Here is a 14,064-nt window from a genome sequence, read left to right as displayed (position 1 = left end):
TCTTGTGTGTGTTCGTCTCTTTTTTCTGATCAGATCCTGAAAGGAAACGAGGATCATTTGACTGAACTGTTGGATCCTCAGAACTTCATTGATAACAAGTAAGCCGGTCAGAGAGAAGTTACTGCACTACTTTCTCTCCCTCTGTCTCCTAATCTGTGCTGCAGAACAAGTCCTATATAGACAAGTCCTCTTCAGAGATACTGCAGTGTGTAATTGTGTGTGTGTGTGTGTTTTTTTGATTGTGTGTGTGTCTGTGTGTGATACAGCAAAGCCATAAACAGGGAGTACGAGGAGTACGTGTTGACGGTGGGAGATTTCGATGAGCGAGTGTTTCTGGGGGCCGACGCTGACGAGGAGATCGGGACTCCGAGGAAAATCGTTCAGGAGCCGCCTGGTAGTCAGACGAAGGCTCAGAGTCAACTACAGCTACATGTGGAGAAGGTACACACACACACACACACACACACACACACACACACACACAGCTACATGTGGAGAAGGTACACACACACACACACACACAGCTACAGCTACATGTGGAGAAGGTACACACACACACACACAACTACACATAGAGAAGGTACACACACACACAGCTACATGTGGAGAAGGTACACACACACACACAACTACAGCTACATGTGGAGAAGGTACACACAACTACATGTGGAGAAGGTACACACACAACTACAGATACATGTAGAGAAGGTACACACACACACACACAACTACACATAGAGAAGGTACACATGTTAAAGGTCCAACATTTATGTTTAGAAGATAAATGTTCATCATATGGAGAACAGACTTGAATATCAATGGAGGTAAATATGAACTCTCTCTCTCTCTGTCTCAGTCGGGCTCTCTCGCCCCCTCCACCCCTCTGACAGGGCGGGTCTACCTGAAGGAGAAGGACCTGCTCGTCACTCCCGTCTCCTCGGCGACGCAGAGCGTCAGTCGTCTACAGAGCATGGTGGGGGGTCTGAGGACGGCCCCCAGTGAGCAGCTGCTGCAGATCTTCAGGTTGGGTCCTCACTATATATATATATGTATATATATATATATATACACACAGTATATATATATATTTAAACGGACGGCTCATTTCTGATTTCTTTCTCCGATGTCTCTCTTTGTTTTGACCAACTTCTTACCGATCACGCTGACCCATGACCTCTGCTGACCTCACCAGAAAACAACTCAGCACCATCTAGTGGACTGAAAAAGCAATTGATTTCATTATTCTAGTACCAAAAAGTTTATAGTTTATATAATAAAAGGCCGATACTTCTGTGTATCGATACAATATCGCCACGCAAAATAACGCGATACTATGCTGTATGTGTGTATATGTATGAATGTATGTATGTATATATATGTATATATATATATATATATATATATATATATATATATACATAAATCGATTGTCTCTGTAGTGACTGTGTGTCTTGTGCTCTCATTGAAGGTCCTGCTCCAGAAACCCCTCAGAGTCCATACTGGGCAGAGTGAAGGCGCTGGGACAAACCTTCAAAGAGCATTACACCAACGACTCAGAGGACATGCCCGGCTCTCATATAGGTACACACACACACACACACACAGACACACACACACACACACACATACAGACACTATTTTATATTCATGTGAAAACTACTGGATTTATTCTAGTTTATCACCAAAACTACATTTTACAGACGACATGTGAACACATCATGATAACGTTATGATGTAGCTTCAGACAGTCCTCGTGTTCACTGAGCAGAGCCTGAAGGCATCATGATGTCACTGAAGTGAACCTCCGTTGGTTAGCCGTTAGCGGTGCTGCTAACGTCACTAGCTCTCCTCTGATTGGTTATCAGAGATCAGAGACGATATATACGTATTTCTAAAGAGACATTTTGTTTCCAGACTTTGCAGAGAACCGTCTGAAGCTGGCTGAGATCCTCTACTACAAGATCCTGGAGAACGTCCTGGTTCAGGAGAACAAACGGCTGCACGGCAAAGACATGAGCGTAAGAAACAAACACACGTGTGTGTGTCACTAAACACCTCTCAGCTGCATCTTCACCTCTTTACTTTTATTTCTCCACAGTAAATATTTCATGTCAAAGTTCATTAAAACCATAAGTTCTGAAGAACTTTCTCATTATGGAAAATGAAAATATATTTTCTCTCATTTCATTTGATGTCTCCAGATGTTTTGTGATGTTTTGTTGGCTGCCTCATGAAGACATGTTGTGTTGTACTTTAAGTAAGTGTGTGTGTGTGTGTGTGTGTCACAGGTGTTGTTGGAGCAGGATATCTTCCACTGCTCCCTGATGGCCTGTTGTCTGGAGGTGGTGTTGTTCTCCTACAGCTCCCAGAGAACCTTCCCCTGGATCATCAACATCTTCAAACTGACTCCATTCTACTTCTTCAAGGTCTCACACACACACACACACACACACACACACACACACACACACACAGGTGCACACACACAGATACAGACACACGCACGTTTACATCTTTAAAAAGTCAGTGAAGTCTTTTTATTGAGTATGTTTACATTCTCCATCACAGTAGTTAGTGTGTGAATAATACTGTGTGTGTGTGTGTGTGTGTGTGTGTGTGTGTGTGTGTGTGTGTGTGTGTGTGTGTGTGTGTGTGTGTGTGTGTGTGTGTGTGTGTGTGTGTGTGTGTGTGTGTGTGTGTGTGTGTGTGTGTGTGTGTTCGCGTGTGTGTGTGTGTGTGCGCGTGCAGGTGATCGAGGTGTTCATCCGCTCAGAAGAAGGTCTCTCCAGAGACATGGTGAAGCATCTGAACCTCATTGAGGAGCAGGTTCTGGAGAGCAGAGCGTGGAGCGCAGACTCTGCCCTGTGGAGCGCCTTGCAGGCTGCTGGGAACAAGGTCCCCATGGTGGAGGAGGTCAGCAACACTCCACCTGTGAAGATAATTCACTAAGTCATCGTGTCCTCACGTCTGGCTTTGACTTTTAACATCCCAGTGATATTTTGTGTTCCTTGAATGCATCGTGACGTCCTGAGTGCGAACTCGCTGAGCTCAGAGCAGCTTCTTCACTCCGTCTGTGTCTTTATGTCTCTTTCTCCTTCTTTGTCTCTCTCCAGGTGAACTTTCCCTCCAGCCTGGACACGGGTTCTGGTCCTAGTTCTGGTTCTGGTTTTCAGTCTCACCTGCCTCTGGTGGCCCTGTCCCCCATCATCCACCCCCGCATCAGGGAGTTCAGATCCGGTACGGGCAGCGCTCGTAAAGGTGTGTTCAGCTGTTTCTGTAGTCCAGGGGTCGGCGACCTTTACTACCCAAAGAGACATTTTGTCCTATTTTTCACAAAATAACATTCGTCCGGAGCCGCAAAAGCTATTTGATATCACAGCGTATAAGGTTTTATATATAGTTATATTTTATATACAAAGTTTTTTGTTTGTTTGTTGTATTGATGAAGTTATAGAACAAGAATAAAGACACTTGTTGACATGTTGCTATTTTACCTGTTAGAACAATATCAAACTGATGAAGAGGAGAAAGAAACGTGCTCAGTTTGCTGCAGCAGTTGAGGAATCGCTCTTCGTCGCTGCTTTACAGCTAAAGCTGTGTTCTTGTCCTGGAACTGACTTTCAACATTACATGTGTTGCACATATCAAGCACACGGGTTGTACAGCATCGTTCGTGTGAATGCTCGTTAACCGCATACGTTTAGAAACGATGACGTAGACGCCCGCGGTCGCTACTTGATTGGTTCTTAGCGGTCACGACGTGTCCTTCCCTGATTCGTCACGCCCCGATCACGTGACCCGTACCCGGAAAATCACAAACTACAACAACGGCCATGATTACCGATCGACTACCGATTCAACACGGAGAACTGATGACAGGCGTTACTGACCGTGTTGTCTTTACTAGCAGCTGTTCGGTTAACGTCTGCATCACTGGAGGAAGCAGCTGTTATTGGAGCGATTAGCGAGTTATCAGACCTTTCCCGTTTAAAAGACGTTTAAAAGACGTTTAAAAGACGTTTAAAAGACGTCTACGGCCACCGTTGAGAAGACGCTCTGAAGTGGTTCAACGTTTTTTCATCGGCTATTCATAGACGTTCATTGAACGTTCACGCTTAGACCAGATTTCAACGGGATTTGCAATACTACAATTTTTCGTCCTCTACATTGTGCTAATAATAGTATATCATCATTTTAGAGGCGTACTAAGAAACCACATCCACATTTATCAGTTCTAAACCGGTCTAAACCGTGAACGTTCAATCAACGTTTATAAAAACGTTCACTTTTGAACCACTTTTAAACGTGTTTTCAACGTCAACATGCTCTCAGATCAAGATAGCAGCTAAATACTTCATCATAGTAATGTTCATAAACAATGTTCTTTATACATCATCTCTCTTTCCTTCTTTAAATGTCGTTGTCAAAGCCGCACAGGAGCCGGTTTCAGAAGATCAGACATATTTTCAAGCTAACATGCTAACGCTACAAGCTAACATGCTAACGCTACAAGCTAGCAGCTTCGACCGCATGGTGAGCATAACGTGATATTAGTGGTCTGGTAATGATATTTTTCGTTTTGCAATATTGGAACGAAGTAGTTCAAGTACTTCCTGAGTATGTCGTCAGCGTGAAGCCTCGTTTATTCCGTCAGCGCGTTCACGTGTCACCAGAGAGCTCGTGCGTGTTCCAGCAGTAAACGCAGACTCGTATTTCACATGAACGTACGGACAGAATGTGCTCTGCTCTCATCACGACGTCCTGGGAGCTTCTTGTTGACGGCACACAGTCTATAGTTCCATATTTACCACGTTTTATATGAAACGTTAAATGCGTTTTTAAGGTCACGTCTTCGTTTCAGAACACAACGAACACGTACTAGTGTGGATGTAGCCTCAGGGAGCCGCGGGTTGCCGACCCCTGCTGTAGACGGTCTGTGTGGTGACGTCGTGGTCTGTGATCATAGACTGTAACGACTCTTGTTAGTTTGTGGACGTTTTGAAGTCTCGAGTCCGGCCGTCGCCATCTTGTATTTTTTCAACCAGTGAACAGGAAGTGATCACATGTGGACTGAGGAGGAGTGACGTAGAGACCTGTCAATCACTGTGTAGCCCCGCCCCTAAAGCATCCCCTGCTTTATGGTCTGTTTGACTCTAAATGGACCATCATTTACTAAATGAACATCATGCTGTATTGAAGAAGACTTGAAACTAGAGATTGAGACCATAAACTCATGTTTACAATGTTTACTGAGGTAATAAATCAAGAGAGAAGTAGAGTCATTTTCTCATAGACTTCTATACAACCAGAGGAGTCGCCCCCTGGTGGACACTAGAGAGAATGCAGCTTTAACACATGAAGAACCAGAGGTTGTCTATCATGAACCTTCTCATCTGTTTCTGTCTCCCAGATGTTCCTCCGTCTCCGTTGTCGGTACACGACCGCTACAGCTCTCCGGCAGCCGGCAGCGCTAAACGTCGTCTGTTCGGAGACGATCCTCCGGTCCGGTCTTCGGGCGTGACCCCCGGCAGCCCGATGACGTCGCCGGCCAAGAGGTTGATGTTCGGCTCCAGCAGCACTCTGAGGATCGGAGCTCAGGGAGGCCAGACCACCGTCCTCAGCATCCCGCTGCAAGGTACACATCACATTACATCATTCAGCAGACGCTTTTATTCTAAGCGACTTACAATAAGTGTGTTCAACATATTCAAGAGAACTACTCGTCACCAGAAGTCATGAGTGCATCTTCTTTAAACATCTAAGAGCATAAACCAGAGCAGACGCACAGAAACACACTAACATGCTGAGCTCTTCATGATCCTCAACGACGGGAACGAGGAGATCAACCTCGTGTTCAAACTCACAGTGGAGGACTTTGACTACGTCATTTTAGTCTGATGACTTTAAATGTTTCAGTTGTGGAAAAGAAGGAGATCTGAGTTGAGCTTGTCCTGAGAAGAGTACCGGAGGTGAGGGAGGAGGGGACAAGTGGGGGTCAGGAGGTGAGGGAGGAGGGGACAAGTGGGGGTCAGGAGGTGAGGGAGGAGGGGACAAGTGGGGGTCAGGAGGTGAGGGAGAAGGGGACAAGTGGGGGTCAGGAGGTGAGGGAGGAGGGGACAAGTGGGGGTCAGGAGGTGAGGGAGGAGGGGACAAGTGGGGGTAACATTCAACATGAACATGAACGAACATTCAACGCTCCTGAAAACACTGAAGAGGAAATGTTCTCACTGGTCTTTGTTTTGTTGATTTGTTTCATGTTGTTTTAAGAAAATAACGGTTTCTAAAAATACAAAAACAAATCTCTCTCCCTCCCTCCTCCTCCCTCTCTCTCCCCCCCCTCCCCGTCCCCGTCCCCCCCCCAGGTGTGAATAACGAGCGCACCATCACCCTGATCCCGTTCCAGCCGTGTGACTCCTCCGGTACGATCACGGCTCAGTTCCTGCTGACCTCGTCACCGAGCAGAGTCACCGCCCCCCCCCACCGCCTCCGACCCCCCGACGGGAACCGGACGACCGAGACGCACCGGATCCCTCGCCCTGTTCTTCAGGAAGGTAGCGAACCTCCTCCTCCTCCTCCTCCTCCTCCTCCTCCTCCTCCTCCTCCTCCTCCTCCTCCTCCTCCTCCTCCTCCTCCTCCTCCTCCTCCTCCTCATCATCATCATCGTGTCGGTGACGTAGCTTAGCATAAATCAGGGTTGTTGAAACTTGACATTACAATGAAACAGTAACATTAGTATCGATAGTTTAGCTAATAGCGAGTATATCTGCGAACGTCTACGCACTCACATATACATGCACATACATACGCACACAGCATGCCAATATATATATATATATATATATATATATATATATATATATATATATATACATACCTTCACACACACTCCTTTTAGAGTGCATGTGTACATGTGAATGTATTGGTAAAGGGGGGAGGGGGGGGGGGGGGGGGGGGGGCTGCATCACTCAGGGTTGTTGATTTTAAAGGAACCGTGTGAAACCTTCAGGGTAGACGTGTAATATGATATTAATACGTTTCTTTTCTTCAGAGTTTAATGAGCTGAAGATCTGTTGAACTACGGAAGCCCAGAACGGACAAACTAAACACGTTCACTTTGTTTAACGTTAGTTTCTCCTCTGGAGGAGCTTCAGTCCTGATCCTCTCCACTAGATGGCGTCGGATCTTTAACGCCGGCCCTTTAAGACCCTTTGAGGGAGACGTCTGGCTTCATACTGTATGAGTCATAATGATCATAACTCCTCCGGCCGCTTCATGCTCTGGTCTCCTGTCTCCGTCTCAGGTGTACCACCTCGCCAGCGTGCGTCTCAGGGATTTGTGCGTGAAGATGGACGTCTCGTCGGAGCTCCGAGGAAAGATCTGGACGTGTTTTGAGCACTCGCTGGTCCACAGTACTGGTCTGATGAGGAACCGACACCTGGACCAGCTGCTGCTGTGCAGCGTGTACATCATCTCCAAAGTGAGGAAACTCATCTGATCCTCTACCTGGATCACAGAGACCCGGTCTCTCTGATCCTCTACCTGGATCACAGAGACCCGGTCTCTCTGATCCTCTACCTGGATCACAGAGACCCGGTCTCTCTGATCCTCTACCTGGATCACAGAGACCCGGTCTCTCTGATCCTCTACCTGGATCACAGAGACCCGGTCTCTCTGATCCTCTACCTGGATCACAGAGACCCGGTCTCTCTGATCCTCTACCTGTTTCTTCCTCACAGATCACCAAAGAGACTCACAGCTTCCACGACATCATGAAGTGTTACCGCAGCCAACCACAGGCCAGCAGCCACGTGAGAGACACACACACACACACACACACACACACACACACACACACATCTACACACACGATACATATATATATTATTTTACTGAATTATAATTACGTAAAAGTACGAAAGTATTATAATAAAGAAATATACTTTAAACATTCTGCAAAATATAATACAAATATGTATATTAATCAATAAAAATGAACTGTGTGTGTGTGTGTGTGTGTGTGTGTGTGTGTGTGTGTGTGTGTGTGTGTGTGTGTGTGTGTGTGTGTGTGTGTGTGTGTGTGTGTGTGTGTGTGTGTGTGTGTAGGTGTACCGCAGTGTGTTGCTGCGTCACAGAGAGCAGGTCTCTGATGAGAACATGGAGGTGGATCCTGTTTCAGGAGGAGAATGTGAGAACATCAGAGTTACTTTAACTAATCACGATGTATCAGTGATGTAATCTGATTACTCTGTAAACTACTTGAATCAATGAACCAACTAGTGCTGAGCAACGATTAACATTTAAATGTTGGTGTGTGTGGTATTTGTTCTAAATGTACGTTGGTACATAGAGGGTGATGAGAAGCTATACATGGAGGGACTTAGGACCCAGGGGACTGTAGGTGAAGGAAACAGGAAGAGACGCCTCACAAACAGCTGTTCACCGCTCGCTGCCGATAAAATAATTGTCTGTGTTAGTTAATGAATGCGTTAACGCGATAATAACACGATAACTTGCCAAGACTAGAAATAAACGTTGATGAATCAACTAACCGTCAGTTTGTGATGTTATTTTTGATGTTTGTCTCATCAGCTGCAGAGAAAACCAATCAGGGCCCAGGACAGGCCGACTCCGACCAATCAGGCGAGGAGGAACGCGGTGACCTCATCCAGTTCTACAACAGCGTCTTCGTCCTGAAGATGAAGAGCTTCGCACTGCGTTACGCAACCCAGGACAACCGGGTAGGACGGCCTGAACCGGGTCAGAGAACCGGGTCCGTACAAAGAAACCAGTACGACATGTTTAATGTGTGTGTGTGGGGGTGTGTGTGTGTGTGTGTTCCTCCAGGCCGACGCCCCCCCCCTGTCCCCGTTCCCGGTAGTCCGGTCTCAGCCTCTGTCTCCCCGCCGGGTGTCTCAGAGACACTCGCTCTACGTCTCTCCTCACAAGAACTCAGCCGGCTGCCTCACACCAAACTCCTTCACCTACAGGATCAACAGCAGCCCGTCCAAGGCAGGAACACACACACACACACACACACACACACACACACACACACACACACACACACACACACACACACACACACACACACACACACACACACACACACACACACACACCTACAGGATCAACAGCAGCCCGTCTAAGGCAGGAACACACACACACACACACACACACACACACACATACACATACACATACATATACATATATATATATATATATATATATACATACACACACACATATATATACATACACACACAACCACACACATACTGATAATAATCAGATCTTGTCTTCAGGAGTTATCCGACATCAACCGGATGCTCCGTCAGGGCAGCGTGAGCAGGAAGCGGGCCTTCACCATGGAGGGGGACGTGATGATGTCATCAGCCTGCGACTCCCCCAGTAAGAGGGCGTGTCCAGAGAGCAGCAGCAGCGCCGACGTTCTGCTGAAGCGGCTTCAGGACGTCGTGTCGGAGCGACAGAGTCACTGAAACAGAAGAAGAAGAATCGACTTTTCATCCCGACTAGTTTCAAACAGCCGAGAGGTGATGAGACGTTTGACTTGTTCCACGTATTGAGAAGCTGAGCAGCAGCTGACGGATCCATTCAGACAGTAATACTTATTATTATAATAAGACGTAAACACCTCTTCACTCAGAGACTCGAGTATAAAACGTGGTCTCCAGAAACACGTCGTCTTTGATTCAGATGTTAAGAAGAACTTGATCTTTAATGACAGCCGGCTGTGTCTCCTGCTCCTTCACATCCTGAAGTTGTTGCTCGTCGAGCATTAAAGTGTAAATAGTTTTCTCTAAGTTCTCTATTGTACATTAGTATGGAACACGTCTTCCTCTAGTATCTCCACTTCTGTACTTTCACCTCCTTTAGTCTCAACCTGTAATGTTGAATCCTGCTGTGATCACGCAGCGTTTCTTTACCGCCAGTGTGTAGCATCTACACGTTATTACATCTACGCTTTATTACATCTACACGTTATTACATCTACGCTTTATTACATTTACGCTTTATTACATCTACGCTTTATTACATCTACACGTTATTACAGCTACGCTTTATTACATTTACGCTTTATTACATCTACGCTTTATTACATGTACGCTTTATTACATCTACGCTTTATTACATCTACGCGTTATTACGTCTACACGTTATTACGTCTACACGTTATTACATCTACGCGTTATTACGTCTACGTGTTATTACGTCTACACTTCATTACATCTACACGTTATTACGTCTACACGTTATTACATCTACGCGTTATTACGTCTACGTGTTATTACGTCTACACTTCATTACATCTACACGTTATTACATCTACACGTTATTACGTCTACGCGTTATTACATTTACGCGTTATTACGTCTACACTTCATTACATCTACACGTTATTACATCTACTCGTTATTACGTCTACGCGTTATTATATTTACGCGTTATTACGTCTACGCATTATTACGTCTACACTTCATTACATCTACACGTTATTACTACACGTTATTACATCTACGCGTTATTACGTCTACGCGTTATTACGTCTACGCGTTATTACGTCTATGCGTTATTACATCTACGCATTATTACATTTACGCGTTATTACGTCTCCGCGTTATTACGTCTACGCGTTATTACATCTACACGTTATTACACACGTTAGTACGTCTACATGTTATTACACGTTATTACATCTACATGTTATTACACGTTATTACATCTACACGTTAGTACGTCTACATGTTATTACACGTTATTACATCTACATGTTATTACACGTTATTACATCTACACGTCATTACATCTACACGTTATTACGTCTACACGTTATTACGTTTACGTGTCATTACGTCTACGCGTTATTACGTCTGCGCGTTATTACATCTACGCGTTATTACATCTACGCGTTATTACATCTACGCGTTATTACCTTAACGTTTAACGATCTCACGCTCTCTCTGCTGTTTGTCATTAAATCAAACCACTTGTTGTAAACTTCACGTTAGACTTCTGCTCTCAAAGCTTAAAAGATTCAATAATGAAAGTAAATCTGAACAAAAACAAGTTTGTGTCTTTTTTTGGGTGTTTTACACGTGTTCACAACGTGTATTTTTTCTACAGTCAAAGGTTTTGTACAATAAATTGTACTTTGAGCACTTTGTGTTCATTTACTTCTTAACGTTTCAGTTGTTTTCGTCATGTCGGCGCAATTTTCAGTAAATTGTATGTAAATGTTGCCACACACACACACACACACACACACCTGTCAGGTTTAAAGTTTAGGTTCATAGATACTATAATTATTATATCAGAGAGTTTACTTGTAATTCTCATTTTGTCCACAAGAGGCTTCCGTACACGTGGCAGTCATCAGCTGTTCATGTTTAAGCAGCTTTAAATCAGATAAATGTACACAGCCTCTAATACCTGTCAATCACCGTGTAGCCCCGCCCCTAAAGCATCCCCTGCTTTATGGTCTGTTTGACTCTAGATCAGTGGTCCCCAAACTACGGCCCGCGGGCCGGATGCGGCCCGCCTCCACATTTGGTCCGGCCCCCTGAACAATACCAGAGACGCATTATGATTTTTTTTCAGTCTGCACAATTAATCAAATTTTAATCGTGATCACGATTTTGGCTGCCACGATTAAATGAGCATGATCGTCTGCGATATTAACGTTTAAAATACGTGCTCTGCTACATATCAAATCAAACGCTTCCTGAATCAGCCAACCACCAGGGGGCGAACGAGATGAGAGCTGTCATGCGCGCACCCTGTAGAAGTAGAAGAGTAGAAGAAGAAGAAGAGCAGAGAGACGGGAGCTTGAAGGACGAGTACTTGTGCTTAATTTATTTACACGCCGGCATGTCATGTCTGTCACTACATGGTCGCGCGTTTTCAATTCCCCTGCTCTCTGTATCGCGCACGGCGGTGTTCCGCCCCGATCCGCGCGCACGATGCAACAGTCGCTCACCTGCGAGTAGCACGCACGTAGCAAGCACGTAGCACCCCCCCCCCCCCCCCCCAATGATCGGGCCCCAGGTCAAACGATATGTTCAGTGATGTGGCCCTCACAGGAAAAAGTTTGGGGACCCCTGGTCTAAATGGACCATCATTTACTAAATGAACATCATGCTGTATTGAAGAAGACTTGAAACTAGAGATTGAGACCATAAACTCATGTTTACAATGTTTACTGAGGTAATAAATCAAGAGAGAAGTAGAGTCATTTTCTCATAGACTTCTATAGGACCAGAGGAGTCGCCCCCTGGTGGACACTAGAGAGAATGCAGCTTCAACACATGAAGCTCTGGAGTCTCTTTCTCCCGGTTTGACCTGAAGCTCTCGTCCTTGACTGAAGACAAAGAGACTCAGATTACAGCAGCAGCTTCTCAGCGAGGAACAAAGAAACTCTTGGTGTCCTCATGACTGATGTCCTCTCTGGATTCAGGGATCTATAATTAGCTATGAGGAGGTTCCTCTGTCTCTCTGACCTTCCGTCTACATTTACAGGCTGCTTCCTGGTCCCAACACGAGGACACTTTATTAGACAACTGAACAATACGTCTCCATGATTTCACATATTCAAGGTCCCCTGAAGATAACTCTGTAGCCCACCAGCAGTGGAACGTGTCGATGATGTCACGTTAACAAGTTAAATATGTGTTCATGTATATTTAGTGATCAATATGTTAAAAGTAGAGCAAGTCATGGAGATTTATTTATTATATGTGATGATTTATTTTTGTATTCAGCCTATGTATTATAATACACTTTAATGATATATTTGATATTCTGTTCTGTTGTACTATACTATGTACTATACACATGTATATATACTACGTTATACTATATTAACACCTTTCACTATAGACTATAACTCCTCATTAAGCAGGTTCCTTTGTGCTGAATCAATAAAGGTTCATCTTATTTATTGATGAATCTGTGACTCCTCAAACACCAGCAGAGAGGAACACAGGCTGCTTCTGCGCATGCTCAGTGCCCCCCCCTCCCACATGATCCAGCATCTCTCCGTCTCTCCGGATGATGATGTCCCGCAGAACCTCCTGATTCCCGCCCGGTCGCGTGGCACCATCAGCACCAGGTAGGACCGCGCGCGCTCTCATCCCGATCACTTTACGCAAGCGAAACAAAAAACCCCAAAACCCTCTGATCGATGCCCTGCAGGTGATCGATCGCTGCATCCGTGCTGGTTCTGGTTCAGGTCGGTGCCGCCTGATACCGAATCCATCAAACCTGCTTAAACGATCAGCTGTTTTTATTCATATCCACATAAGAAGCTTTTTATCAGCCGTCACATCCGGATCATGAATAACGTGTCAGTCGGTGTGGAGATAATACCATCACACACACACACACACACACACACAGATGGAGGGTACTGGTCCAGGTTTTTGGGGTTGTTTTTTTGCGCATCACAAGGTCGCGGTGCTGGAGATCGTCCCGCGGTCTCTCGGGCTCTCTGCTGCGGGCTTAGGGCGCCTGATGTGCCGATGATCGGTCACCGTGTCGACACGGTGTCTCTTATAACCGGCTGGAGAATTAAACATGTTTCATTCGTGATTTCTGATCTTTTTGCGAAACAAAAATAATTTGAATTGAATTCAAATGAACCGGAAGGATGTAAAAAATACAAAGAAGCACAAATGACAGATGTCATGGATGAAATGACATCATAATGATGATGATGATGATGATGATGATGATGATGATGATGAGGTAATAGCAGCCTGGTGATGAACACTAATATTCACACACAGGCTTCTGATTAACAACCGGTGAGAAACAGGCTGAACTGCGCATGAGCGAGGTTCACACCCAGATCTGAGTTCATGTGTTCAACAATGAACACATGAATGTTTGTACCGTGTTATAGACGATTATCTCACTGTGTCATCACCATGCTGTATCCACGTGTATGTGACTGTGTGTGTGTGTGTGTGTGTGTGTGTGTGTGTGTGTGTGTGTGTGTGTGTGTGTGTGTGTGTGTGTGTGTGTGTGTGTGTGTGTCTGTGTGTG

The 14,064-nt window shown here is 45.2% G+C and overlaps 1 protein-coding gene across 1 annotated transcript in view; it reads left to right on the top strand.

Moving 5' to 3' along the window:
• The window catches only part of rbl1 (retinoblastoma-like 1 (p107)), a 15,410-nt gene extending 4,216 nt beyond the window's left edge, over positions 1 to 11,194 (top strand). The window contains 17 exon segments of the mRNA XM_079186430.1: positions 34 to 98; positions 267 to 441; positions 857 to 1,023; positions 1,469 to 1,581; positions 1,915 to 2,018; positions 2,289 to 2,426; positions 2,749 to 2,913; positions 3,114 to 3,258; positions 5,411 to 5,635; positions 6,363 to 6,474; positions 6,476 to 6,551; positions 7,301 to 7,477; positions 7,737 to 7,808; positions 8,104 to 8,185; positions 8,590 to 8,738; positions 8,845 to 9,009; positions 9,306 to 11,194. Coding sequence (XP_079042556.1) covers positions 34 to 98; positions 267 to 441; positions 857 to 1,023; positions 1,469 to 1,581; positions 1,915 to 2,018; positions 2,289 to 2,426; positions 2,749 to 2,913; positions 3,114 to 3,258; positions 5,411 to 5,635; positions 6,363 to 6,474; positions 6,476 to 6,551; positions 7,301 to 7,477; positions 7,737 to 7,808; positions 8,104 to 8,185; positions 8,590 to 8,738; positions 8,845 to 9,009; positions 9,306 to 9,500 — 2,325 coding nt within the window. The 3' untranslated portion in view covers positions 9,501 to 11,194.
• The last annotated feature ends 2,870 nt before the right edge of the window (positions 11,195 to 14,064 follow it).

This window comes from Pholis gunnellus, assembly GCF_910591455.1.
Source record: "Pholis gunnellus genome assembly, chromosome: 3".
Classification (NCBI taxonomy): Eukaryota; Metazoa; Chordata; class Actinopteri; order Perciformes; family Pholidae; genus Pholis; species Pholis gunnellus.
Note: the sequence above shows the minus strand (reverse complement) of the source record. Positions and strands in the feature narration are given on the sequence as shown.